We start from the raw sequence: 23,317 nt of genomic DNA on the forward strand, positions 1-23,317 counted from the left end.
GTGAGCGTGGCCCTGGGTGCTCCCAGAGCCCCTGTGTGTGTGCAAGGACACAACGCTCAGGTGCAGTTGGTGTGTGCTGGGCAGGGTGCAGGGCAGCAGTCCTTCCTTCTGCTCCATGGGTTCTTCTGCTCGTTCTGCCCGGGCTGGGAGAGCAGGGACAGTGCTGCCTTTTTTTCCAGCTGCTTTACAGGACCGAGGTCAGGCTGTTGGAAGGCATCTCCTGTGCCCGCGTGTTGATTTAAGCCCCTGCGTGTCCTCAAGGGTTAATGTGGGGGCAGCCAGGACAGCATGTCCCTCCAAATGAAATATTATCCTGCAAAGTTCAAGAGCGGGGCTGGTTTCCTTCCATGCTGCTCTGTGCAGATTCCTCGGAGCAGTTCCTCGTGTTCGCAGAAAGGCGGTTACGTGAACCGGGGCTCCTGTGGGACTCTGGGTACAGGGTTGTACATGGGTTGTGGAACTCCCTGGAGCACAGCAATGCTGGGTGCGCATCCCTGCTGCTTACGTGCTCCTTGCTGCTCCAGCTCTGCTTCCCCCCACTGCTTCCTGATGCTCACAGGGCCACACCTTTCCTGCCGGCCTCGCCAGGCTCCCTAATTCCTGACCCACACAGCAGCTCCGTGGGGCCTCGCAGGCAGCAGCACTCAGAGCAGGGCTCCTGCTATGCCCTGCACAACAGGGGGAGCGCTCCTTATGTAAATGGGTCACTTTGAGCCCCAGATCTGGGACAGGCTGCAGGGAATTCCCATGGGCTGCCTGGATGGAGGAGGAACGTGCTCCTCCAGTGGTGGGCACAGGGCCTCGAGCTGCTCTGGGGGAGCTGCGGCCCCCAGGTGTGGTTTCTAACAGAGCTGGGCTGGAGTTTATATAATCGAGTGATTACAAAGCGAGGGGACAGGGAGCAGCGCTCTGGGATGGAGCTGCCTTCCCTGAATTGTATGGAAATGAGGGTGTGCCCGTGGCCTTCCCAGTTTGTGGCATGCAGAGCCCACGTCACGCAGAGCCCGCAGCACGCCAAGCACCCCGCTGTGGGCTGCCCCCAGCCGTGCCCCCACCAGATCCCACTCAGGCCGTGTCCCACAGCCACTTCCCCTCCTTGGGCACAGCTCCGCAGGGCTGTTGTTGTTCCTCCACGCAGAGCTGGCCGTGAGGCTCCCCCCACCCGCCCTTCTGTCTCGGCCGTTTCTAGGAACTGCAGCTGTTGACAGCAGCTGGATGTTCCTTCCCTGTGCCGAAGGAGGGGCCCTGGGCCTGGGCCAAGCCGTCCATAGGCACCACGCACGCCTTGCACTAGGCCGAGCCTGGGCTGCAGCTCAGCTCTGCACTGCTGCCTCTCCTCTTTGCTGAGGGAGCTGGAGGCCGTATCTCCCTGGATCAGGGTGCTGCTGGGGTACCGGGACAGCAGAGGAACCACTGCTGCATCCCTGCACCCCAGCCTGGGCCATGCTGTGGCCTTGCCCACTGCTCAGTTCCGGAGCCCCTCTGACTTTTCACCCAGAGAGAGCTCACTGCTGCACAATAATATTTGCACGCCTAAAAGTAGCAGGATCGATCACAGTGCTGTTTTGCAACCTGTTGACGAGCGGGCAGTGCGGGATTATATAAGTGTACACAGCGCTGGCACCGCTGTCCCTCAATCATATGAGCACTGTTGTGTAACGCTTCCTATCGCTGGCACCGCACCGAGCGGCTGCACCGGGCACCACTGCAGCCCCACACCATGCGGGCCCTGGAGTTGGTGATGGCCTCCAGGAGGGCTGGATGTGCAGGGACGTAGCAAACCCAGCAGGGAAATGAGCTCGTTGCCGTCCGACCCTGCAGCACGGGGCTGTGGTGTTGGGTTTTGAGGGCAATGGATGCAGGTGCCGTTATCTGAGGTCTGAAGTTCGCCTTCAGAAGTCACCCACGCATGACGCAGTTTCCCCACGCAGGCCAAGATAAATTACCTGCAGCTTGCAATTAAGAGCCATTTCCTAATCAGCAGCTGCTTGTGCTGAGCTCTGAGCGCTCATTGCCCCCACACACCACAGGCACAGGGGCTCATTCTCACTGTCTGCACTGTGGTTTGGCCACCACCACCCAACTAATGCTCCAGCTGCACTTGTCATCTGGACATTTCTTCTTCCTCCTCCCTGGGGCTCCCCATTACCCCCTGGCTTGGTGGCGCAGGGTCTGTATGCTGACAGATCCATTCTGTGCCCAACACACAGGGTGCCGTGCTCTGCACGGTGATGGCAGTGCCATACGGGACGCAGAGCCCTCCTGGACACACTCAGAAAACACATCTGACATTGTGCAGAGCAAGGAAACCTCACCCTGGGACACAAGCTAATCTCTGCGGAAACACAAACCCGTTTCTGTTCCAAGCACCGATCCCCCCATTCTTTCTGTTCCCTGCACTGGCACCAGCCCATTCCCACCACCCTTGCCCCTGGCACGAGTGCCTGCACGCCCCATGGGGAGAGGGACGTACGTCCTTTGCGAGCCAGAGCCCTGCGCCATCGGCGAGGTGCTGCTTCCCCGCTGTCCTTAATACCCCCCACCTCTGAGCAGGAAGAGCAGAGCATCGCCCGGCAGACGGACGTTGTGGGTGCCAGAAGGCAGGAGCAGAGCACAGCACGGCGGCACCGACGGGTGCGGCTCAGCCGTGGCCATTCGCGGGGCATTGCTGCCCTCTGCTGAGCAGGAGCCCGGCGGGGAGCGCTGCCCCCTGCGCTCTGCTCTCCGCACTCTGCGCCCTATACACGGAATCTTGCAACCTGCATCTTTCGTTCGGCAGCCTCGCACCAAGCACCCTGCATCTTGCACGCTGAACGCTGCAAAGTGCAGCCCTGCATCCCACACCCTGTATCCCCACTCTGCATCTCGCATTCCCGCATCCCCACATCCCTGCACGCGGCACACTCCGTTTGCATCCCTCCCTTTCTGCAGCCCCGCACCCCTGCACCCGCGAATCCTGCATCCTCTCTTCCCCACAGCTTTCTCACATCCCTGCAGCCCCCACCGGGGCACCACTGTACCCTGTACCCCCGTGCCTGCAGCCCCACTCCCTCCCCGTGTTATACATCCCCTGCACGCGCCTGCAGCCCCGCATCTTGCAGCCTCGCACCCCTCCCTCCCAGCGCCCACATATTCGCGCACCCCGCAGCTCCACGCCCCGCGGCGCCGCACCCAGCACTTCCCCGCCACGCCGCCAGGGGGCGCCGCGAAGGACCGCGGCGATGGGCGTGGTCTAGGCGGGGGCGCGGTCTCACCGGCGGGGCGCGGGGAGGGGGCGGGGCGGCGCGGTGACGCAGGGGGGCGCGTCTCGGCGGGGCGGCGCGGGCCGGCGGCTCGGAGCGGTACCGCAGCCATGTACCGGGCCCTGTACAGCTTCCGCTCGGCCGAGCCCAACTCGCTGCCGTTCGCCGCCGGGGAGACGTTCCTGCTGCTGGAGCGCAGCAACCAGCACTGGTGGCTCGTCACGCGGGCCGGCTCCGGGGAGACGGGCTACGCGCCGGCCTCCTACCTCCAGCGGCTGCAGGTGGGCCGGGGGCGGCGGGCCTCGGGGGAGCGGCGGGGGGCAGCGGGGCCGAGCGGGGAGCCGCGGGGCGGCACGAGTGGGTGTCGGCACCGGGGAGGCCGCGGTAGCGGAGCGCTCCGGGCTGCGTGCCCGGGGTGCCGCCGCGGTGATGCCGTGATGCCGTGATGCCGTGCCGTGTGGCTGTGCGCCGGGCGCGGGGACGCAGGGTGACGGCGGCCTGGCGGCGGCTCGTCCTGCTGCCGGGGGACGCGGCTGGTGTCTGTATAAGCCCTTAAGCGGTTTGCAGGCGCTGTTCGTTTACAGGGCAAAGGCCTGATTAAAGCGCTGGATGTAAAGCCCCCAGGCGGCACTGCTCCAGGCTGCCGCTCCTGCAGCCCATTCCCTATTGCCCTCGGGCACGATGTGGTGTGTGCTCGTCGTGCTGGGCGGCTGCCTTCTGCCCCCCAGCCTTCTGGAGCGGCCCTCCAGCACTGCCCTGCTGTGCTCGTTCTGGTTTCAAAATCTTGCAGGAAAAGCACTTTGCTTTTGAACTTATGTTTGTTATTCACGTTATGTTTTGCTGTAGCCCCGAAGTGCTCAGAGGTCGCTCACCATCTGCTGTGGGTGACCCCAACAGTCTGTTGGTTGCCCACTGACACTGAAGTAGAGCTGCTCACGGCCCCGTGACGCTCAGTTCAGCTGTGGCTTCCCCGGTGCTCGTGGAGCTGGTGGCAGGAAACAGATAAGCCTTTCCTGCAGCCTCTCATCTTTGTTTGGTGGTGAAGTTTCCAGAGCCAGAAATCTCCTAGTGGTGCAGGAGGCAGCAGGACCCAAACTGCTGTCCTGCAGCTGTGGTAGTGCCCCATCTGTGTGATTCTGATGTGCTGAAGTCAACCTGCATGGCAGTGGGGCCCTGCGTGGGACAGCATCCTTTGGCTGAGCCAGGCCGTGGCCATTTGCGGAGCGTCAGCCTCCTGACCAGCCTCAGCTTTAAAAAGGCACTGATACCAATTAGTTACAGTCCTTTGCGAGGCAATTAATTCCACCCCAATCGCACAGGGAAAATGCAGCTCCTGATTAGCAAGGAGAGCGAGTGGCCAACAGGAGTCAGCATTGTAAAGCGAGGCATGGCTGTCAGCAGTGCGTCAGGTTCCAGGTGAGTGCCAGCAGCAGCTCTGAGCCCTTGCAGCAGTGCTCGGGGAGAGCATGGGGCTGCTTTCCTAGTGCCACCCACTGCTGGGAGCATCAGCTTCCTTCTGATTCGCAGGTTTGCCCTGTCTGCAGGCCGTGCTGGCTCAGGCTGTGCTCCCCATGTCAGCAGAGGTGTTAACATTGCCTGGTGAGGAGGGGAGTGGTAGCTGTGAGCTGTTCTGGTGAGAACATGGACGCAGCCGAGAGCACAGCGAGCACTTTAAGGATGCCTCAGGTTGCTCTATCTTCTTCTGCGGGAACAAACAGGCATGTGATAAAAATAAGACTGCTTCACGCAGCCTAGCAACAACTTAGAATTCTCCTGCAGCATAAGCAAATGCACAGAGGCACAGCACAGGTAATCCTGGTTGGACAGGCACGGGGATGGTGTTTCATTACCTCAGCTGAAGAGAGGGGAGGGTTTTGGAAAGGAGTGAAGTGTGAGCTCCCTTTGCTTGCAGGAAACTCCTTTATCCTGATGCATTTTGTAGTATTGACACATGCTCTGGGCTAACGTGGCTGCTTTTCTACCAGGATAGCAAACAGGTCAGTTCAGCAGCACGTCCCGGAGCTGGTGTTGATGTGATTTGGGTCAGAAGGTGAGCAGAGGGCTGTGGCACTGACCATCTTCTGTGCTGCTGTGGAGCCCAAATTGCCATGTGTCATCAGTTCCAGATCTGCCACAGCTTGTAATGGGCGTGAGAGCTTAATCAGAGTGCTTGCACAGATCCTGAATAAGCACTTAGACTAAAAATAAAGTTTTATTTTGGAGAATAAGCAGCTGGTAGTGCTTTGCAGCTGAGGCTGTGCTTCTCAATACATGTAAGGAGATGAAAGAATGAGGCATTTTTCTCTGGGCTGTCACAATAAGAGATGCTGTCCTAGCAGAGCTGTTGATGATTCAATATGAAGTTTCATTCTTGAGATTAAATGACAGTCAGGGGAATTAACCATTTCTAATTACTGCAGCTAAAGATTGGACATCTTGGCCCGAAGTTGCACAATCTTTCACAGTTCTGAATGATTAAAGTAGAAATGCACTAATGGTCTTTAGCTTCTGTTTTTGCTTGGTCACATATCTTCTGGGGGTCATGGGCATGTGTTCTTCCCCTCAGGATACTTTGATTAAAACCAGTTAAGTGCTGTTGTATCAGATAAAAAACTTGGGACCTGAGCTCCCACACCTGAACAGGTCTGTGCTGTGCCTCGTGGTGGCACTGGCAGGCTCTGGGGCTGCCCCTGTGGCTCTCCTTTAGGGTGCCGACTTTAAGGCTGTTGTAGGGTCTGTTCAAAATGGCTGAGCCTCATGGACAGAAAATGTAGATATCCTTCCTGTCGCCCCATTTGCAGGAAAAACATCAACACTGAAATTTAGTAGAGGCTGATTGGAGATGACTGAACTCGCTGTTTGCCCATAGGGAAAGAAAGAGCTCTGACCAGCAGGAAAACAGAGTTTGGATTGCTTTTCCGTGGGGGAAAATGTGATGGTATTAATGACCATGAAAAAACAACATACAGAAGGGTGAAGGGCTCTCCTTGCTGGAGAATAGTAACCTCCGTGCTCGGTGCAGGCTGCACGCCAGGAAAGGCTTTGATGGGAGCAGACAGTATCATGGTTGTTGGCTGACCTAAGAAGATTCCCTGCAAGGTCTGGGGCGTATTAATTCCTATGGGGGAAGTCAAATCCCATATAAACGGGTATTTATGTCTCTCAGTAGCTGAAACATTGAAAACAGCTGAATCTCTCTGTTAAGGTCATTAAGAGATCTCTACAATAGAAACAGCCTCCTTTTTTTCTTCCTTTACTTATATAGCTCAGATGTATGTAAAAATAAGCAGCATTTTTAAGGGCATCCTAGTTACTCCCTCATGAAGGATTTAAACTTTGTCATTCCCGTTCAAGATTATGCATGCATCGCATGACCTGCCAGTCCAGGCCTTGGAAAGATGATAAATTCCAGCAGGGAGAGAATTTCATAAGGAGAGAAGAACCAGCAGCCTTCATGTGCAACTGCAGCATTAGATAGTCTGTAAGAAAATTAGACTTATCAGATGCTGACACCCTTTGTGGTCAAAGCTACAACCAAAATGTTATAAGCCATGGCTTCTGACAGAGCTCTGTGTGCAGGTGAGTTAGGAGATAGGCTGCAGCTCCAGCTTGCTGATCTGTTGCTGAGCCCGTGTGTGCAGATTGCTTTGTTGCATCTGTAGCTAACTTGTGCTCACGTATGAAGGGAAGGAGCTGCTTTCAAGTCCCTGTCGTGTGCTGAGGATCAAACAGCTGTGCCACAAGGCCTGGTAGAGGTGATGAAATGGGATATGCAAGGAGCAGGTTGGTCCCTGCCCTGCAGCAGGGAAGTGCCAGCACGTCGCCTGGCTTCACGTAGAGGACAATTCTGTTCTACAGAGTGACTCCCACTGAGGAAAGTATGAATGGTTTGGGGCCCATGGCCTCACTGGGGAGAGGAGTGTGGGAGAGCATGGTGTCCTGTGTGCAGCAATCAGCCATGTGGGTGCATCACACCCTCTCCTGGCTGTGGGTTGTTGCCTTTTGTTGTAGCTAGATGGGGTCCTGCATGCCGTGCTTCCTTCTTCCTGCACAGGCTGCTCAGCTGATGCTCACATGCGTGCAGGCTGTCTGTGAGATGCTGGCTTCTGTGGCCGTGACCTGGGAACGCCGACGTGTGCTGGTACTGGGCTTTGTTCAGCTGCTCACAGGGTTAATTTGAAAAAAGAGAAGGCTGTCAGAGTGTGTGCTAGATAATTCCAGGCTGTGGGTCATGTCTTGCTAAATCACCAGTTCCACATTCAGGATAGATCTTTTCCAAGCAAAAGCTGTTAATTATTTCTTGGTTTGTTTATTTTTTGCTACTACAAGTGAGGTAGTGCATTGCAAGGCAAAAATCTGCGGGCAGGCCCCAGCTACAGGCTTGCCTTGTATTAGCTAAAAACAAAGGGATGAGGTGCGGCAAGGTCCCTCAAATAGTGACCCTCATATGGGCAGAAGGGTCCTGAATGCTGTCCTGCCTGGTGTTTGCTCAGTGGTGCCTGGCTCTGCCTGTCCTGCCTTGCAGGCTCAGCCCCGTGCCACAAGCAGGAGATCCAAATTGCTGTCGACGGGTTTTCAGTGTTGGGAGCTCTCTGTCAGCTGAGCTCAGTGCAGTGTCTGTGTGCTCCAGGACAAAGCAGATGGCTGCCTGAAGAGATCAAGCTGAAGCTCCCCACCAAGCAGACGAATGCAAACCTCTGCGTCCGTGCAGTCTTGTGTGGTGACAGCCCCATTTTGGGTGAGCTCAGTGAGCTCTGCACCCGGTGAGGCTGCTCACAGATGGCCTTTTTCCATCCATTCCTAAGAAAAAGGCGAGTGTTTGCAGAAGAAAGAAGGGGTAGTGTGATGTGACCATCCAAGATCAGGTGTGTTATGCCCTGTTGATGAGTCACGCTGAGTCTCACGGGACTGCAGTGCCCTCCTTATGGCCCTGTTCCTAAGGGAGCCCCCTGCAGCAATGGGTTACCACTGTCCTTGGATGGAGTTCTGGCTCACCATGTGCCATCAGGGCTCGTGTATCAGGGAAGCCCATCCTTTTTTTTTTTTTTTTTTTTTTTTTTGCATGTGTAAGGAATAAATGCATTAAAACCCAGTACATGAAGTAGGAACAATGAGTAGAAAAGTTCTTTACCTACTTAATGTATAAGCTTAGGGATTTCCCTGAGCCTTGCAGAGTCAGTGTTTGTAGCTGGAGGCTCTTCCATCTGACACTGTCCCCTGAATTGCTGTTCTTTTAAGTAACAAAGTTTTGTCTGCCTTAGAATCGCCTTTGTTGATTTAGACTAAAAAATGCATCCCCTTTAATGGTTTTGGACTTGATTTAGAGCATGTCTTTGGATGCTTCATGACAAGAGGGAACTGCATCATTGAAATAATTGTGAAGTTATTATTAAAAAGGCTGCACAATGTAGCTCTTCATATCAGGGATGGAAACAAGCCCCTCCAGCATCCATTTCTGGGAAGCATAATTTTGCCTGTGGTCTTTGGCTCCTAGAAGCCTTTCCCTTGTGACATGGGACAGCATCTGAGACTTCTTTGTGCATGAACCACGTTTGGAATGGCTGTATGCTTGAGCTGCTTATTCTTGAGATCTGATTTAGAAGTTTAAGACCTCAAGGTAATATTGAGCTCTGATCACTTCAAAAGCTTTTAAACACAATGATACACTATTGATATCTGAGCGAAACGTTCTCCCAACGAAAGCACTGTTGACAATGGTTGGTCTTGTGTTGAGTTGTAGAGGAACACAACCATCTACCAGCTGGGCCATGTGGTGCAAAGAATCATCTAGGTTGGCAGAGACATTTGAGATCATCAGATGCAACCATCTACAGGATCACTAAACCCTGTGTGAGCATGGAAGGGCAGCCAGCTCCACCTGTAGGCATTCAGAGGGTAAAAAAGGGAGAGGCAGCCATCGTGGGCTGTCCCAGCCACGCGCCCTGAGAGCTGCTGGAGCCCCATGCTGGCTCTGGGGCAGCTTGCAGCCCTTCTCTGCCCCATGTTGATCTCGTGCACCGGAGGGCTCTCTGGGCCCCACTTGTTCTGATGGGGCTGAGCTGAGCCCTGGCCGTTCTCCTGTCCTGTGGGATCTGTCTTACTTTGAATGGACACGAAAGTCTCTCTGGAATATGTTCATTTTAATTTGTCCTTGTGCTGCTGAGCAAGATGGAGACTGATGAGGGTGAATGGGGCATGCAAAAGGTGGATGTGAGAAATCAATGCTGTAATAAGGCAAATGAGCTGGGGTGAAAGTTTTGTACGTGAGAAGCAAGCAGTCCAACAAATCTAGGTTTCTCTTCTTCACTGCCTGAGGCAGCGAGGAAAACAGGATTATGGCTGTTCTGCTGCCTTTAGCACAATGTCCTAAGAGGACATTCTCTTCCTGTTCCAATTTCTTTGTGTTTTCTGAGCCTGTGTCGTTTTAAGCTGCAAAAGGAGTTGGGATTGTAACTTGCAGCTCGAGCAGCAGGCTGTTTTTTCCCCTCAGATAGTGTGGGCACTAATGAATTGCTTTTCTTCCGTGACCCACCTCTTGCTTTGCTGTGGGTGAAGTGTCAGCAAATCCAGTTGAACTCTTTAATCTCTAAGAAGGCGGGAAAAAAACAACTTAAAGCAACCCCCGTATCTGTTCTTGAGCTGAATTTGGTGATAACAGCAAGTCAGCCTCGTTCCACTGATAAACACAGCTCGACTTGCAATTCTCAAGATACTTTTGTAGGTCAGCGCAGAAACTGTCGCTGTGTCTTCAGTTTTGCGGCCCAGAAAAATCATGCATTGTCCACCCCCACCATCTGCCAGTCAAAAAGCAGCTCACAAGGCCTCAGGGTCTTAAGTTTACAGTTCTGGTGGGGTGTGTGCTCTGCCTTTGTGATCACGCACACAGCAGCTCTAGTTGTGAGATGCAGCTACAGATCTCCGTGGTGCCTTCATTCTCTCTTAGCAAGAGTTAACGTTAGCTTTATCGTTGTCCCAGGATAGCTCAATTGTGTTGACTCCCTGAATTTGCTGTGTGTCTCAGCAGAAGCATCCGCTTTACCAGGAATAAATATGCTTGCAGCAGCAGCTCTTAATAAATAAGCACGTTGGCAGGCCTGGGATTTTTTTCTATGGCCAATTAGCATGCTTTACCTCTCGACAACGCAGCCTGCGCTGTGTATTCCAGCCCTTCTGGTGCCTTTTCCCTTGCTGTCCTGCACCTGCACTCTCCACAGTCTTTAAATGGTTTTGCCACCAGAAGAAGTATCATACAGAAATGATTTTTTTTTTTTTTTTGAGTTGTCTACTTTGGAGAGACTTGGTAAGCATGCTTTCTGAATGCCATTAGCAGGAGCAGTGCTCAAGGATCTCCTTTTCCCTTCGTTCCATCCCTCTGGCGCCGCAATTGAATGCCAGCAGAGGAGGCAGCGACTTGCATGGCTTCCCAGGCTTGTTTCTTCTGGACTCCATCTTTACCCTTCGTTGAAGCAACAGCCAGCAAACGTAATCAGCTGCAAAGAGTGTTTCTGTGGCTGTGTTTTCAGCTTGCATCCATGTTTTTGCTGATTCCATCAGAACACATATGGGCTGAGACTTGCAGTCTGGCCCAGGCATCTCCAGCACTCTGGGAAGTTAGAAATTAAGCATGACCAAAAATGCAACGAATGTAGATTTTTTTTCTTCGTGTGCTCAGAATAACTGCATGTGAGTCACCTGGGATCCGTACTGAGTCTCACTGAGAAGTGAGGGGCATCTGGAGTGTTGGTTTGGGGCTACTTATGTGTCAGAAGTCCTCGAATAGCTTCTTGCACTTCACTGCAATGACTTTCCTTCCACTTTAATATATCCTGTTCTTAACCCTGAGCCTTCTACAGTACAGAGACTATCTGCAATTTCCTTTTCAGTATAGGCGTTAGCTCTAAAATATGTGCATGTACTTTTTTTTCTTTCCCCCTGCACAGATGCAGTGACCATTACTTGATTGAGCTTGATGCTGACTCATCTTGCAAACCGTGCGCCAAAAGGATGCTGAGCAGCCAAACCTTAAAGCCAGGATGCTCTGTCTGCCAGCTATTTACCTGGGACAGACAGCGAGACGTCCCCTGGAGAGCTGATAACAGTAAGAGCTCTGCTCAGCCAGCACAGCCTGCAGCCCCGTTGCAGTTTGGTGGCTGTGCCCCTCTGCTGCCCATAGGACTTGGTGTATTCCGAGTGCCGCTCGTGCCTGCACTACCCTGGTTAGCACATCTGCTGCCAGGAGCTCTGCCTCCTGCTTTAGCGGGATTTGCACAACAGAAGCCCTTTCCCTTCTCTCCCTTCTCTTCATTTCCCATTTGTGCACGCTGTCTGCTCAAGCAGCTGCTGTCAGCGGGAGCACACGGGCTGTCTGCGGGCCGGCTCTTTGTCAGCAGGGCTCAGCCATGTCTTTGTTTGCTCACTGCTCGGCAGAGATGCTGCAGGTTGGTTGGGGGCTTTGCTCATCCTATTTGCTCAGCAGCCAGAGCAGTTGCCCGTTGTTCCTAATGCATTTCTATGGTGCGTGTTTAAGTGCTGCCAGGTGTAGTTTCTTTGTACCAAGAGGAGTAAGTGAATGCCTGTCTGTTGGCTGACAACCTGGGGACTGAAATGTTCTGATTGGGGCTGCAAAAAGGGGAAGAGAAAGCATCTGAATTTCCAAAAGCAAACCAAAAGGGCTGAGTTCTGTTATTTCTGTATGAACTGCGTGGTTCAGAAGGGGGAAGTCTTATCTGTACATCGCTGTGCCATGGAGCTGTAGAACAAAGGCCAGCTGGCTTTTTGTAAATCACTGCAGCCATCATTTAAATCTGGAAGGATTACAGCGTGCAGACGGCCGGGCGGTGACTGGGGATGGGCTGCATGTGACCTCAGAGGTGGTGTTGGTCTCTGGTGTGAGCAACAAAGAGCCAGTCTGTGCCTGCATACACCAGCAGGATCACACCCCAGTCCCAGCAGTGTCAGTGCAGCTGCGTGAAAACAGAGCCATCACCAGAGACAAAACTTTGTCTGTCCTCTGTCGTGGTGTTGTGAGAGCATGACGTGGTGGTGCTGCCGTGTGTCCCTGGCTCAGCCTGCCCTGCATTCGTGGGCTGCTCTCACAGATGTGGGGTCTTGCACGCATGGGGCAGCTCAGCCTGTCTGCGCTGGTGCAGCTGTCAACCTGTTTGTCTGGAAAAATGCCTTTCGGAAAGGTGTGATTATTCTGGGCTACTGGGCAAGCTCTTCTGTGTGACTGCATTTAAACAACACGGGGTGGAATCTGAGGAGAAATCCAGGCAGCGAGGGAAGTGCCACGTGGGACAGAAGGAAATCGGCAGGTGGCCCCGAGGAGGTCCTCTATTTGCTCATGTTATTAGCAAGGAGAGAGGAAATAATGATTTATTGATGCTTCTGTAATTCTCCTCTGCTGGGCTACGAAGGGAGAAATTTGGTTTTCTTTCTGATATTCTGGGGTCTAATTGAGATGTAAGGGCTGCCTGGAGGGCAGCTCGTCTGCAGGGCTGTGGGTGCCCCGTGTCTCAGCTGTGACCGAGCTGAGGATCTGCCATCTGCACAGCTCAGCCAGCAGCGGGTTAACGCTGCGCTTTGATTCGAGCCCTTCTGCCAGGGCTGTGTTAATAGAGGGTTGGGTGGGAAAACACAGGGAAGAGCGTGGCAGCAAAAAGCTGGTTGTCACAGTGCTGTTCTGTCAGTGTAAGAATGCCGTGCTGTGTAGAAAGGCAGCAGTGCCTGTGGGTGCAGCGGGACGGCAGTGCTATGGCGTGGCAAGCGTTGCCAACGTGCAGGCAGGGATGGGGAGCAGGGCTCACGTAGACCATGGGCACAGCAGTGTGAAAGGTGGAATAACATCCTTACCAGAGAGCTGTGGTGCCCCATCCCTGGCTGTTGAGTGGAGCCCTGGGCAGCCTGAGCCTTGTGGGGAACAACCAGCCCACAGCCTGGGGTTGGAGCTGGGTGAGTTTTAAGGTCCTTTCCAACCCAAGCTGTTCTGTGGTTGTAGGAACGTGGCCTGCCCTTCCAATGAAGTCATACAGCTGCATTCTTAGTGCTGGGTTTGGTCTTGATCTGATACCTTTGTGAATTTGGGAGGTGTATTTTGGCAGACTTGCTTTTATTTTCTGAAGTTTTCCCCTGTTGCTTTCTCTTTTTTGATCTTTCTTAGGAAAACAAACCGACCAAAATACTTGCTGTATTTTTCATGCTCAAAGCTGAGGTTTGCAGAGGGTTTCCATCCCCATCTTGTGTGCATTTCTTTCTCACCATCTGCAGTTGTTGTTAATTCACATTTGGGTTAGTAATTAATTAAGGAATAAATAATACATTGCAGGTTATCAGAAGGCTGCATTCTGGTGCTGGGGGGCAGCTCTCCTGGCCCTGGCAGGGAAGGGCTGCATTCTGCTGCTCTGCGGTCCCTGAAAGGCTGATTCAGGTGCATCCTTGATGAGATTGCAGGCCCCAGGTGTGGAAACCTCCTTCTTCCCATGCCCCTTCACAACAGCTCTTCCCAGCTTCCTGCTGTGTGCTGGGCATGTCTTGTTTCAAGGCTGGCGTGTATCTCAGCCGAGCTGGCTGGCAGGAGGATTAAGTGTTGCTATGACAGTTTGGGTGTGGGGATTTGGAAAAGCCACCAAGTTGCAAAACAAGCAGCAGGAAGAAAACGAGCAAAAATGCAAACATGGAACAAAGTAGCTCTGAAGGGCGCCAGACTTTAGGGCTGTGACATTTGTGACTCTGTGCCTGCCCTGGGGCAGGGCGGTGAGAGCAGCAGGACTGGGTTGCAGTGCCATCCGTCCTGCTGTAAGCTCCAGCAGTAGGTAAGTTCAAGTCACAGCTGAAGCAATAGGCTGACGGGTGGGATGTTGCATTTCTCAGGTGCTGGAGCAGGATGTGGTCCTCCAATCCATCGACCGTGCCATCGAGGCTGTGCACAATGCTGCCATGAAGAACGGAGGGAAATACAACCTGGAGCAGAGGGATGTCCTGCAGTGAGTGGGATGGTGCTGGTGGGGAGTGGGCAGTGTGACACAAGGGGGTGGGCTGTCCTTGGGGGTAGAGATGGCCATCACCAGTGTGAGTCCCCCTGCTGCCAAGTGCTGTGCCCAGATTGCTTTCCAGTGCTTTTGCTGATAGCTGCTGGGGTTCCAGTCCACCACATCAAGTATAGTGGTGCTCCGGTCCTCACGCCCTTGGAAGAAGAAGCTGTAGGCTTAGAGGAGAAATCCAGAACCTCTCTGGCTCTTTTCTCCTCTCTGCCAGCCAGGAATTGTAGCGGTGGTTGGCTGTGTGGCACAGGGCCCTTAAAGCGTTCTCAAATAATTGCTTGTGAGGAGAATTTTATTTTTTTCCTCCTCTGACACCTCGCCCTCTGCACTGAGGCACACTGGTTTAATCTCAGCTGAACAGTGATTCTAAAGTGCAGGCAATTTCTGGAGCTTGCAATGCAATATGTGACTCTCCCTTGAGGAAGAGCCATTTTTCTCCCATGAAGCAATGAATAAATCATGGGCTTCTTGCAAAGCCTCTTCCTTCCTCCCCTAGAAGTGCTTCCTTAGTTGTTAATGAAACTGGCATCGGCGTTCGGAGTAATATAACCCATTCCAGTACACGTAACCCCAAAGCAATATATCATGTCAGCCCCTTCCCTAAGCTGTGCTCTTCCTGATGTCATCGTTCCTTTTCAGAAAGCTGATCCATCACCGGAAGGAGACCGTGTCCCGCAAAAGCCACTCTCCCAGCCCTCAGGGGATGGTGATGACGCAGTCCTCCAGCGACCACCACCTGGATGCAGCACGGCAGCCCAACGGCGTGTGCCGGACGGGGTACGAGAGGCACCACAGCCTGCCAAACACTGAGTTCGAGGAGGAGGATGAGGGCCCCTATCAGGTAATGGCAGCTGGACGCCTCTGCGTTCCTCCTTCAGTGGGATAATGCTGCTTGGCTTGTTTAATAAGATGCCTTTGTAGCTGAAGTCCCAGGGCAAGCGTTGTGTTGCTTGCTATGGCACTGCGTCCCTGGGTGCAGTAAGCTGATCCTGTGCTGTGTCCATGAAGCCTGGAACTGTCCCTCTGTTGTTCACTCTCATGATGACTTTTGGGATCCTGGAGGGTCCAAGGCCTTACAGTGCAGGCTCTGCTCTAGACTGAGTGTTTCCTGAGGGTTTTCTAAAAGAGCTGTGAGCTTCCCAGCGAAGTCTTTGTGGAACAAGGGGGAATGGTTCTAAACTGAGACAATGAGAGGTTTGGGTTGGATATTAGGAGGAAGTTTTTCACACAGAGGGTGGTGAAGCAGCGGAACAGGCTGCCCAAGGAGGTTGTGGATGTCCCATCCCTGCAGGCGCTCAAGGCCAGGCTGGATGTGGCTCTGGGCAGCCTGGTCTGGCAGCTGGCAACCTGCACATAGCAGGGGGTTGAAACTGGATGATCATTGTGGTCCTTTTCAACCCAGTCCAGTCTATGATTCTGTGGTTCAAAACAGCACTGACGTGCGCTGCAGAGCTTCCTTCACGTACTCAGCACTGCTTTGTTTCCCTCTTCTTAAATCTGCACTGTGATATCTTTGGTTCTTAAGTGTTTATCTTCTGTGGGTGCCAATGTTTACTGCTTAAATCACGAAGAAACAAAGACCCTGCTTTGTCTGAATGCTTCTTGTCATGATAAATTGAAGGTAGGATGCAGGGAATATGATTTATATGTAAAAAAGCAAACTGCCATAAGTGTTATACAATTCCAAGGTTACTGCGTGGCGTCGGCGAGGCTTCAGTGAAGTGGCCAAGGACAAGGACAGATGCAGCAGTTGTTCAGGGAGAGTGATGTGGCCGATTATGCCATGTGGATACAGCTGTGTTTTAGGGCTAAAGGCTAAGCAGGGCTGAGCTCAGTGATTTTTTTCTCCTATAGATGAGCATGTACACTGTAGTTTGTCTTCATCTCCACGCGATTATCTGAGATAGGCAGTGCTTATAAGGCACTGATAGACTGTCACTGCAGCACATGAAGCTGCTTTTGCATGTAAAGAATTGCAAGTTCCCAGAGTGCAAAGGTAGCTCCAGCTTGTGTGGAATGCAGCAGTCCCTACAAACTTCATTTTTCTCAGCGTTAGTTTTCTTCTCTGGGCAGTCAAACAGCTCCGTTCTCAAGGCTTCACGTTATAAGCTCAGGAAATGGAGCACCTGAAGGTCCATTCACCACACTGATTTCCCATCTCTATCTGGTCTGTGCTTTGGTTGTTTGCCAGAAAAGAGCAGGATGGACCCGTTGGCTAACAGAGCTGTTTCTGTCTGATGGCGCCGAGGATGCAGCCAAAAAGATTCCAGCTCAGCCCTGTGCTGAAAGGGCTGGTTGAGGTTATAGCTGCTCAGTGGAGGGGTTTCCTCCATTTCCTACTTCTAAAGCATACAGGAAACATCACTGCTTTCTTCCAGTATCTGGTTATGCAGCTGTCTGAGAATCCTGCAGAAAATTAAATTTTCTCAGCAACTCCAGAAAAGCAGAAGTCAGGGCGTGTTTTTCACTGGGTGCATTTTATGTTTGCATATAAAATCATGAACAGAATTTGAAGTGCAAATTTTCTCTCAGTAGCTTTGTTCCCTGGAGGCTGAACTGGCTGAAATGCATGGAGGTGGCACCATGCTGAGTCTCTGCTCCTTCCCCACAGCTTCCTTCATTCTCTCCTCCTCCTCTTGGGATTTTGATGCCACCCACCCTCTGCTCAAGCCCACTCTGGAGTACAGGGCTAGAGAGGGGATGGTCATCTGTCACCCCCGTGTCTGGTGGTGAAATGCATTTGATGCTTCACATTCCCCCCACAGCCTCTGGAGCTGAACTCACAGGGCTGGAGAGCCGCCTGCGTGAGGCTATGTGGGACTCTGCACTAACATTAGTTCTGCATCTGTTAATTTAGACATGAATCTGCAATGGTTGTGTTAAACTCGTGCGGTAAATTTGGAAAGGAGAATGAAGTCCTGGAAATACTCCAGAATGTTCCAGCCCTAGCAGCCTCCAAATAATGTCACGCTGCTGCTCTGAACTCCATGCCTGCCTGCTAAATCCACTGCTCCTGTAATTGTGGCTGTGCCATGCCAAGCAGCCCCAACTCGGGTTGTTATCTGCTGCTTTGCCTTTAGCACAGCTGAGCGTGCTGTGTGTTGGAGCAACCCTCCAGCCTTGCATTGTTCAGTCCCTCCTCGTCTGCTTTGGTGCTCGCAGCTGTGCAGGCTCCTTTTGGACCAGTGTGGGTCATTTTTAAAGGGCAGGCACCTACTTTGTGGATTCCAGCCAGTTCTGGATGTGCATATCACGTAGCATTCCATGCAGATAAGGGTGGGAGATGGATTGACAATAACAGCAGGGCTCAGCCCGGGGGTTTGCAGCAGTGCCTCATTGTACTCAGTGAGCTAAAGCTCTTGGAAAGGAGTGACCTGCTCTCTGCCCAGCTCACAGGAAAACTTCCAGGGCTAGAGAAATCTAGAAAATCAACAGTGTGGTGCTCCAAGTGCCTTTGTAGCAGATTCCAGCTGGTCCCAGCCTGGGCTGTTGGAGATGTTCAGCCATCACCTCCTTCCTCTTCCCATTCAGAGCTGAATGGTTTTGTTGCAGACAGCAACTGTAGTACCCCATAAACGCAGAGGTACATTGCAGGCAGCCAGCTGCTGAAACATAGCAGTCCCATGAGACCCAGAACTGTGTCTCCTGCCCTGGCACGTTGGGATATTGATGCATTGTGCTCCTTAGTCCCCTTATGGATTTTGCTGTAGGTCATGTACAATTGCACAGAGGGTCTACCCTATTTTTTTCCCTCCTGCATGAGCAGGAATAGCGATGAGAGTGTGGAAAAGGCATTTACACATTGGCTTTGTCTTTCTGCTAGGGTATTTGTGGCTGATGTAATGGATCTCTCCAGAAGAGTGCCTAAATACACGCTCTGTTTGCAGCCTCTGTGGAGCTATTGAGAGTAATGTAAAGCCATAGTGAGTGTGTGGGATTGCGCTGGGAAGAAAGGAGGAGTAAATGCTTGACAGGTCTACACGACATGTGCTGTGTGCTGCTGAACGCAGCAATTAAACAGGGGCTGCTCCTCCTGTCACAGGGAGGGGATGGAGCGGGTGTGAGTCCTGCTTTGTTCTTCTAGGAAGCTGCCTATTAATAATCCATCCTCCTGAGAAAACTTCCCTGAGCGGTGAGAGAGATGTAAGGGCAGATTTACGCACGCAAGGAAGAAGGTTTCATAACAGAATGTCTTTATTGCCTGCCTCCTTTGATTGCTGTGAAATGTCTCCTTGCAGATCCCGCCGCAGCCCCGACGTGCCGCTCCCATCACTCCCCCACCTCCAGAGAAACGCAAGAACGCACAGATGGCTGCACCCCTGAAAAGTAAGGGCGACTTTTGGGGTGAGAAACCTTTGTGGTCCTGCCACTGCAAGGGCCCTGGCACAGCCATCCAGGTATGGCTGGCATCCTCCTGCTTGGAAACGCAGCACAAGGCTTTGCTGCCTGCTGGCCTGGCTCTCTTGGCCAACACAGGAGCAGTGGGGCTGTGTTCCTCCTGCAGCACCTTAGAGCTCTCCCAGAAAGGCAAAGGGACTTTATCAGGGCTGTGCTAAGTGCACTCCTTCACCAGGGGGAGCTCACTGGCAGTGCTCCTGGGACAGGGCCAGGTCTGCTTTTGGCTCCCAGTCCATCGTGCACTTTCCTGTACAATGGTCAGATGGGATTTCCACCAAAGGACACAGCTGTATGTGCCCTGCCTACAGGGCCTCTGAGCAGAGCAGGACCATGGAGCCAGTGCAGGAGCTTTTCCACCCTCAGCACAGAGGGAATGGAGGGGAAACAAGCAGTCGTGCTGCTGACTTACTGCCAACCTGCCCACCTGCTCTCCTGTGCTCTGATGGATATGTGGTTGATGACACATGGCCCATGTCAAGCTCACCCATGTATCCCTGTGAAAATTAGGGAGGATCTGTTGAGTTGTACGTAGTTGATGGAAACCTGGGGCTGGCACCAGCTCCCTGAATGATCCTGAGCAGTTTTCACTGTGGTAGTGGAAATTCACGAAGGTCAGTCCCCTTGAACTCATTTTCTTGATTTAATGAAACATGGGTGAAGAGGAAGGAAAAAGAGGGATGCTGAATCCCTGTGGGAGAGAGGAGGCCTTTCTGCACAGTTCGTGCTTGCTGTGAGAAGGAGCCTCACCTTCCTCCCATTGGCCTCCAGAAACAAAGGGCAAGTGCTGGGGGCAGCAGGGAACTGGGGCTGGCTGTAGGATGGATTGCTCAGTGGGAGACACATGGTAGGTGGCTGTCCTGCCAATCACTCACTTGGTGCTGGGGAAGGATGTGTAGCTCAAAGGCAAGGGGAGCTTCCTGGGGACAAGGAAAACAAAAAACCTACCAACAAATCGCAACCAGGCCCTACAAGGCTGCAGGAATACTTGTGCAGAGTGAAGCTGCCTTCCCTGAGAGCTCAGCTCCCTGTCACATGTGCTCCACCAGAGCCACCATCAGCTGTTCTCTCCAAGCTCTAGGTGAAGACATCCCAATGTCTGCCCAGGTAAATGTCAATTTTCACAGTCAGGGAAGGGCTCAGTTACGTTTCTGCCCCTAGAAGATACTGGGCATAGTTTGGTACGGGTATGTACTACAGCAGAAAATGTGGTGGCTTGTGATAGGAGCATGTGCCAGTGGGGCTGTGGGGTTGTGAGCAAATGCTCAGGAGTGCTGAGAAGGAGGAACTACAGATGTGTGTCAGGCAAATATTTCCCTGCTGTCGGTGCTGGCTGTGGTGTGCAGTCAGGGCCACAGGGAGAGGTCTGGGCAGGAGGGAGATGCTGACAGCTGCCTGTGCCAGCACGCATCCTGCAGGCACCAGTATTCAAAGTGATGGCTCATATCCTGAACGCAGGAAAAAGGCCGTTGCTGTGCCACGGGGAAAAGGCTTCTTCTGTCCCTTAGTCCTGTTTCTTCCTCCTTCCCATCCCCGGTGTGAAACACTAAGCCCTTTGAAGGATATTCATCTCAATAGAACAGTTTTCCCCCTTCTAAAGAGGTGATTGTGTGGGAATGCTCTGGAGGGAACTCGGTACAATTTTGCTTTGAGATAAGTGAGGCAGGAAGAGGAGTTAAGCTGCTCTGGTGCATGCACAATGAGCCTTTTAATGGACTGCGCTGTAGCAATTTGTTTGTTCTTTTTCCCTTTGATGCTGTTGCTAAGGCATTTTAATTGTTGCCTTTCAGATGCCGTTGAAATTATCCCTGGGTCAGCTTCCAGTGCCTCCTCCGTGAGCACCACGTCCCTGGACACCCTGTACACCCCTTCCTCCGCCTCAGATGCCGCTCTGCCCACGGCCGCCTCCAGCCCTGCCACCACACCTCCTCCCGTCCCCAGCCGCAGTGTGCACACCACCATCACACGTAACCTGGACACCGGCCCCGCGGCCCACTCCCGCTACGCGTCTTCCCCAAAGAACGGGGCCAGCAAATCTCCTCAGGCCAAACGGGCTGCCCCAGCACCGCCATCCGAAGTGGGGGCATCAAGGTCCCACGCTCAGGATGGGGAGAAGACTCTGCAGGGCAAGAAAGCTGCCCCGGCGGCCCCCACAAACCTGGAGGCGTTCAGCTCTCTCTGTCTCGAAGATAAAAAGGCTGCCGTGGCAGAGCCAGTACCACCGGAACCCAGTGGGCTGGTGGCATCTGTCCCCAAGACCATAGGAGCCGAACTGATCGAGTTGGTCCGCAGGAACACTCACCTCAGCTACGAGCTGTCGCGCGTGGCCATCGGTGTGGTCATCGGCCACATCCAGACCTTGGTCCCGGCAACCAGCGGCATCATGGAGCAGATCCTCATCTCCGTAGTAGAGAGTAAGGTAATGCATGCAGGGCTCTGTAGGCTGGCCGCTGCCAAGGGCCGGGGTAGTGCAGGGAGCACAACACAAGTTCTGTCCTGATGCTTGGAATGGGAAGTGCAGGAAGATGCCAGAGGGAAGGTGCTGGCTGGGGTAAACGACTAGCTGTGGAGATCAAGGGCTTAGGATTGTTGTTAATTCATAAAAGGTTGAATCATAGAATCATTACTGTTGGAAAGACCACTAAGCATCTAGTGCAACCATCAGCCCATCACCACCATAACTCAGAGTCATTAAGGTTGGAAAGAGCACTAAGATCATCTAGTAAGGGATGCAAAGAGGTATTAAAGAAGTCATGAGAGATTTAAAAATAAATAAATAAAAGGGCAAGGAGCTTGCCATCAAAGAATGGGGAAAAACCTGGAGAGGACATTGACTGTGTAGAATGAATTAGCACTACCTGAGCAGAAGCACAAAGGGGAAGAGGAACTGTTACAGCTCATGGCTGTGGCGAAAAGATGGATTGGGCTGCAACAAATCAGCAGGCTTACTCTCCTTGCTTCTTTTTTCCCTGATGGCATTGACCACGGGTTGTGAAAGCTCATGGAGAGCCATTGTGGTGGCGTAAAATCAGACAGAAATCAATAGTGACTTTTTCAAGAGGTGTTTTCTGTTTTGAATGCTGCAAATAGAAGCTATAGAAAATGGAGCCTTAGCAATATGTGGTATTTAATAAAGCACCTTGTAAAGTAAGGCATTGTATAAACGTATTTTTCTAGTACTGTGCTACACATACTCTGTGTAGATCCAGCATGCCAGTGCAGGCTGTACATCTGCAGGTGTTTTTTCTCCCGTGACTGTGGAGCACCCAAAGCCTCCATTGCTTGGCTCGGTCCTTCCTCAAAACGAAGAGAACTGCTTTTCCACAGGGGTGTCATTCTGTCATTCGACAACACACCCCTCAGCTCTATTCGCTGCTTTTTCTTTACAACCACCAAAGAGCAGAGCGTTGTTTTCATCCACTGGAGGAGGAGGATTATCGTGACCTCGTTCCAAGCCTTGTACCAAACGATCACATGTTCCTCCTTCCTCTGTTGCAGGCACACAAGGGGGGGAAATAAAGGAATGCTTCGTGCAGCAGTTGTTAAAATAGCAAAGTGCATCTGGGTGGCCCTCTGCCTTAGTTGGAGAGATAATAAATTTCAGCTCCCACTTGTTAAACACAGCCCCAAGGTGTGCGTTTCATATCGACATCTGAGATTGAGTTCCATCGCTAATGGCACAATTATAACGAACCATTCCGAGGCATTTGAATATGAAAACAATGGCATTCAAATTTTAGATGGAATCATAATTTACTTAAATGTCTCACTGAAGTGTCCTGTGAGCAGTCATCAATTCTCAGTTTGTGGCCATGACCCAATGGTTAATTGCTTCCCTCTTCAGTAACAATGCAGCGTCAGTGTGCGATTCAGCAAAAATTTTGAGCTGTTTCAAGCAAATGTTCTGGCTCTGACTCATTTCAGAGAGGTTCTGTTTTCTGTTACTAGGATCTTGGACAAGGGTGGGGATATTATTTTTATCTTTAACACCTGTTCTCAGGATACAGTAAGCATATTTCCACAGGAGTCATTTTGTCATGCTGCTGATAGCACCTCACCTGGCACCAGGCTCTGGTGTTCCTACTGGTGTTGGAGACCAGCTCTGCCAGTTCCAGGGGCTGCTGTGTGTCATTGCAAGTGGTTGGCTTCACGAGCATTGTGTGTTGGTACAGGTTATCATTGCAGACTTTGTGTTGTTCGTTACACCAAAGCATTCCATCGTCTCAGGGGTTCCCATGCAGGATTGTTGCTGAGTTGTCTGTTCTAGGTCAAGGGCATTTTGTCTTTAATTTGTAACTTCTGAAATCCCCCTGCACTCCAATCCATGCAAATATGTGGTTGGTTGTTGCTTCTTCTGCACATTTTTTCAAGGTTGTTTTTTTTCTATTTTTTTTTTCCATAAGTGAGATATTGCCCTTGATTAAAACTTTGCTCTGGTTACAGCAGCTATCACACCTGTTCCAACCTCTTGTACTACAGTCTTTAATTAGTTCTGTCCTTCCTGCTCCCGTTCCAGTCTTAATTTGAAGTCAGATCACTGGTTTACTGAATCAATCTCAGAATCCATTAACTTGCTCTTATTCCCAGTGCGCTGTGAAGGTGGAAGTGCCGTGCCGTTTCCTTTTTATTCACACTGCTCCT

The 23,317-nt window shown here is 52.2% G+C and overlaps 1 protein-coding gene across 1 annotated transcript in view; it reads left to right on the forward strand.

The window, feature by feature from the left end:
• The first annotated feature begins 3,289 nt into the window (after positions 1-3,289).
• The window catches only part of NCKIPSD (NCK interacting protein with SH3 domain), a 34,945-nt gene continuing 14,917 nt past the window's right edge, over positions 3,290-23,317 (forward strand). The window contains exons 1-5 of the mRNA XM_031607882.2: positions 3,290-3,523; positions 14,112-14,224; positions 14,921-15,122; positions 18,520-18,607; positions 20,467-21,095. Of these exons, the coding sequence (XP_031463742.1) occupies positions 3,353-3,523; positions 14,112-14,224; positions 14,921-15,122; positions 18,520-18,607; positions 20,467-21,095 (1,203 nt within the window). The 5' untranslated portion in view covers positions 3,290-3,352. The remainder of the gene's footprint in view (positions 3,524-14,111; positions 14,225-14,920; positions 15,123-18,519; positions 18,608-20,466; positions 21,096-23,317) is intronic.

The sequence above is a fragment of the Phasianus colchicus genome, chromosome 11, assembly GCF_987193195.1.
Source record: "Phasianus colchicus chromosome 11, bPhaCol1.hap1.1, whole genome shotgun sequence".
Lineage (NCBI taxonomy): Eukaryota > Metazoa > Chordata > Aves > Galliformes > Phasianidae > Phasianus > Phasianus colchicus.